The 5,615-nt window shown below is 43.3% G+C and overlaps 1 protein-coding gene across 1 annotated transcript in view; it reads right to left on the bottom strand.

The window, feature by feature from the left end:
* Positions 1-2,521: 2,521 nt before the first annotated feature.
* Positions 2,522-5,615, bottom strand: part of vax1 (ventral anterior homeobox 1) — a 7,939-nt gene continuing 4,845 nt past the window's right edge. Inside the window, exon 3 of the mRNA XM_060073419.1 lies at positions 2,522-4,581. Coding sequence (XP_059929402.1) covers positions 4,009-4,581 — 573 coding nt within the window. The 3' untranslated portion in view covers positions 2,522-4,008. The remainder of the gene's footprint in view (positions 4,582-5,615) is intronic.

Raw genomic sequence — 5,615 nt, forward strand, 5'->3', positions numbered from 1 at the left:
ACATAAATACAGACAGACATACATAAATATATACATACATACACATACATGTCCACAGGCATTACTGTGGCAAATGTAAAATAAATGTTGAAAGGACGCATGCAAACAACGGCAAATGTATGCACCTGAAGGGCCAGTGCTTTTGGGAGGAGCGACCTTGTTTCATAAATATATCACCTGTTTTCCATCAAGGGTCTCTTTGACATATGATTATCAAGAAATACCAGTTCCCATCCCAGCTGTTGAACTATCCTCATCACACATTACAGCAGGTTCATTTTTTTCAGTTCTAAAATATTTTTCGGAAGTATTCAACTATTGAATATTCATCTGAATAAGATTTGAGGACAGATGTGCTTCTCCTTTAATTAAGTATTTTTATTAAGTATTCCATTATTGAGTATCCCAATAAAAAATGATCTCACAGGTTTTCGTTAAGCCAATAGCAATGCAATGACTGAAGAGCTGGGTTCATTCTGATATTAGCCAAGGCTGGACTCCGGATCCTACTGGACTACTACCTGTGTGTTTAATCAGACACTACGGACTGCGGGACCAAGACTAGGGTTAATTCTTAATGCGAATGACACCTAAAGCTGAATACACAGGTTGACTACTTCCTAAAGGCCAACATTCACTATATCCCTACACCTCCACTCTATTACCAAAAATACATCAAACCTAAACACACAACAATTTGAACCACATCTAGTGCCGTGGGCCATGAGGATGTTGAACTGATGTAAACCAATGGGCTCTGTACTTTTATAAAGTAACTCAACATTAGGGATGTTCTACATCAACTCATTTAGTGTTAAATATTGTCGAATGGTTCACAAATCATATGAGCTACTTTAATACTTCAATGTATGCAATATTAAGTTGCTACTTCTGTATTTAATGAGTAGAGGAGAGGCGTGTAGAAGAGAGGAGAGGAAAGGAAAGGAGAGGAGATAAGAGGGGAATAGAGGAAAGGAGATGAAATGAGGACAGTAGGAGTTGAAAGGAAAATAAGGGAGGAGGGAAGAGGAAGATAGAGTGGACTAGAGGAAAGCAGAGGAAATAAAAGGAAAGGAGGGAAGGAAGGGAAATGAAAGGAGAGAGGATGTATGAGAGGATTGGGGAGGATAAGGTTTGTAAAGTCAGTTTGTTTCTGAGCAAGTTCCTCATCTGATCTTTTTGTCACTTACTGTTAAATGCTTTTGGTGTTTTGCCACATGGTGGTTACTTTGATTTTATAATGAGAATTATGTTCAGAAAAAGACTTACAGTGCGTTGTGTTTCCAGCTGAAGTGATTATGTATGACTGTCACCACATAAACCGACTCTGGGCTCCGGAATATACAAACCCACCGGGTGGCGCACGGGACGGAACGCGTCCTTTCACCTACTTCCTGAATCCTTGGCTTCGATGCCAGATTGGTCGGTGGTCTGAAACTGTGGCAGGATATGCACGCAACCTACCGACTACACCGTCTTACAATGGCATAATCTAGCAAACAGAAAAAAACGCTCTTGATCTTCTTTTAAGTGGTCAACCATTTGTAGTTTTTTTCAGGGAGATCCCTGCCTCAGATGGAGTCTCTTTATACCAAGATCAAGGTGCTGAAGTGCGAACGACTGCTCGGGTGTCATAGGCTACTTACTGTGACAGACTGAATCTTGTCTGTGAACAGTCTGCATGAAGTCAAATTAAAACGTACGCACTGATAGTAAACACGATGATAATAGTAAAAAAATAAATAATAATAGCAGTAAGAACACAGCTAGATCAATGCTAGAACTACACCTAACACGAATAATAATTATTGTTAATAATCAGTCATTATAGCCTCTATAGGCCTATAAGCATTATTATTGTCGTTACGATTTTAGTGCATCATTAGTCAATAATACGCAAACCTGGGAGCGCTGTAAAGACGAATTAAATGTTTCCATGCCCTTCATTTTCTGAGCCATCCACCAGCTATTCATCCCTGCTTTATGTGATATTTGAGCTAACGCTTATTCACACTTTACATCCATTCTGTCGATACCGTTTCCATCACTCTCATGGCCATCGAGGGCAGGAGGAGCTGTGTTGCCAATTAAAAGTTGTTTTCTCTTTCTTTCTCGTTTCATCCATAAGAAGCTGATTGATGTCCCATTATTACCTATAACTGTATTCCATTGAACTTTAAACCTTGAGTCAGTTTCTTTTGATTTGTGTCTTTATATCAAAATCATTAATTTATCAGATCGTCAATTCCACCCCCCCCCCCCCCCCTCTGCAATTTATAAGAACAGAAACTAAACCCATTTGATTATTTAAATGCATTTAAATTCACGTTGGAAAATGCATTAAAATGCAAGCTAATATGTCCAGTATCTCTCAAATCCACCATTCACCAACGTACACCTTTTTGAATCGATTCTACTTGGATGAAGGAATGAATTGCCAAATCCACAATGTTGACGTTGCACGCCTCTATCGGGGGATAATTAACCTGGAAACTAAATAATGGTAATTACGCAGAAAGTGTTGATATTCATAGAAAACACTTTAAGCCATTGTGTGCAGTAGGTGTAATGATTTTATCATAAAATGATCAATATAGAGACATGTAAGTAATAAAAGGAAAAACACAGACACATTCATGGCTTTGTCTGTTGCCATATACATCATATATATGCACATTTGTACCGCACTTTCCACAAATTCAACGTATGTCACAACCACAGCACCCAAGAGCTCGGATTGGCTCGTCACTCTTTCAATACATTCATTCATTCATTCGTTATTTACCAGATATACTAATAATCTATTTAATTACATAACTGAATAATTTACAATAAAATAACAAATTTAAGGTACATTTCTCATTTTTAGTTATTTTATACGACAATAATTCCATTAAGTCTCTTCATGCGTCTGTCTTTAAATCTCTCGCTGGGTAGAAGGGTTAAGACGTTGTCCTAAATTAGCAATCAGGTATTAAAGCTTCTTATCTTCATCCTGATGCTCTTTGAATCCAACCCCTCTGTAGCGTTCAAAACCCGCGAGGAGTAAAAACTGTACAGACAAAACCAATTCAACTCACTCTGGTATCAAAATCCACAGACAAAAACAGTCAAATACTGCATCTTTAAAGACATGAGTGTCAACAAATTCAAGACTGCCAAGAAAAAAAAAATATCTCTGGGGAAATCATCAACAAGCCATTTAGAAAACAACAAACACTGAACAATCAAACCATTATTTACTGCATGACATCAATTGTGTTGTGCGGTCGTGTTCTGCAGTCGAGCTCCTGGTCCACTGCGGAGGACCAGAGGGACATCTGCTCCTAGAGGAAATGCATTCACAGCTTGTTAAGCTTGGGGCTCCCTGGGCCTCGCAGCCTTCCCTCTCTGTGAATACAGAGGGGTGGCCGTGGTGCAGGAACACGGGCGTCCGCCAGGCCGAGAACCGCAGCTTTCTTTTCAGACTTTCGGGTGAAGCGCGGTAACCCAACGCTACCAAACACAAGCGAGTTGTAAAACAGAAAATGGTCAGAAGAAGACCCCATCGTTCCTCTTACCCTCCACTTCAGTCCTAAGCTGCACTTCGAAGCTCTGTGTGGTGACGAGACACCTCGTCTCCTCCTTACAATTGTATTTTGGTTGTTTTCTTTCAGCGGGGAAAACTAAGAGAGGAGCTGGGTCTTACCTTCAACCGTCATTCAAACTATTTGTACAAAATGTCCTTTGCCGGGTCAAGATATGTGTGCAAAACCTTTTGTGTGTGTCAGACTGGATGGGGCTGGATGGTTTTCTCCTTCATGGACGTGCTGCCAGATGTGCAGGTGGATTACACTAAGACGCTATAGACCAACCACAGGCAGAAGGAGAACCAAAAGAACTACAGCATCGAAAACCGAACACCAGAGAACCTTCTGCAGGGGAGGGAGGGAGGGGAACCAAACAAACATACAAAACAAAAACTCCACCCAAACAACCCAAACACGAGGTCCATGTCCGCTGCCCGGATCATTCCAGGAGCTTCTTGTCCAAGGCCTCCTTGCCGTTGGTCCGCGAGTACGGCTCGAACGCCGACGAGCTCAGGTAGCGCGCCGACAGTTCCTGCAGGTTTCCCGCCAGCGAGCCGGCCATGGCGAGCGGGCTGCCGGCGATGCGTCCGGCCACGCCTCCCAGCAGCGAGGGCATGGGGAAGCTGAAAAGCCCGTGTGTGGACGCGCCCCCCCCACCGCCGCCCCCCACCACCGTACCCGAGCTGCTGACCACGGGCAACGGGGGGCTCCCGCCGGCGGCCCGCGCGCTCCCACCGCCTCCTCCCAGGCCTCCTCCACCCCCGCCCAGGAGGCCCCCGTTGCCGCTGAGGGAGGGGCCCCTGAGCGCCGCCCCCAGGGAACCTCCGCCGCCGGGGCCTCCGCAGTGGGGCATCAGGCCCGGGAGCCCCGGGGGGGTGAGCAGCCGGCCGTGCTCCAGCAGCCGCAGCACGCTGCAGGTGGCGGCCGTCTCCGACACCACCGACCGCAGCTCTGAGTCCTTGCCCTGGTCCTTCTTCTGCTTGGTGCGCCGGTTCTGGAACCATACCTTCACCTTGAGGAGAAACATGAGGAAGGCAGACGACTTAGACCAGAGAGGCGCACGCAACATTATCATTTAAAATGTATTGGATTGATCTATTGTGCTTAAATTTTGATTTTCCTTGTATTTTGATATTAGTAGCAACTATTTTGCCATCTTTTATGCATGAACTTTTGTACTTGTATGTTTGAATGAATGAATGATAACTATTATCAACGCCCACATATCTATTTTGTGCAGGGACACGAAAATACGTAAAAATAAGTAAATAAGTCATTACGAGATTAACGATATCAAGGTATTTTGGTTCAATTATTATCATGATTTTATTTGAGGAACATCTTCAAAGCTCTTAGATGCTTGGACAGAAACTGTTAGGTTCACTTCCAAATGGATTATGCAACCCTGTTTCCGGATATTTATTGTGAGCAAGAGGAACCGCATGCAGGCACAAAAACAAACACACACACACACAAAAAACACCCACACCCCACACACACACACAGGTAATGATAACAGACCTTGATTGAAACAAAAAGGTTAGAGCTCTCTGTGAAACTACTTCTCACAGCTTTTTGACAACCACCAACCCACACACACACACAGACGCGCAAACACACACAGTACAAACAATATTTAAACAGTAGAGTAGAGAACCATTTCTCATTGATCTTACAACAACGATTATTCACCAGTCGAACAATCCAAAGCTGCTTGGTCGATAAACTCATTTGTGTTTCTTTAAACATCACCTCATTGTAATTTCAGAAATTCCATAAACGAGCCCTGCTTATTTATACAATTCCACAGCCGCGTGAATAGGTGGCCCAAAAAAAAAGATCTCCTGCAATCAAATCTGATTGGCTGAATCAGGCCCATAATTACAGTGCCTGCACCAATCACCAACAATCCCACCGCCCCGCACCGGACACCTTTATCCAATCATATACATTTAGATTTAAATCTTGTCATTACAACCGCATGCTTAATTCTCCAACAACAACAGGTTGATTCAAGCGTTTCTTCCACCTGTCTTCTCTGGCCAG

Source organism: Gadus macrocephalus, chromosome 15 (genome assembly GCF_031168955.1).
Source record: "Gadus macrocephalus chromosome 15, ASM3116895v1".
NCBI lineage: Eukaryota > Metazoa > Chordata > Actinopteri > Gadiformes > Gadidae > Gadus > Gadus macrocephalus.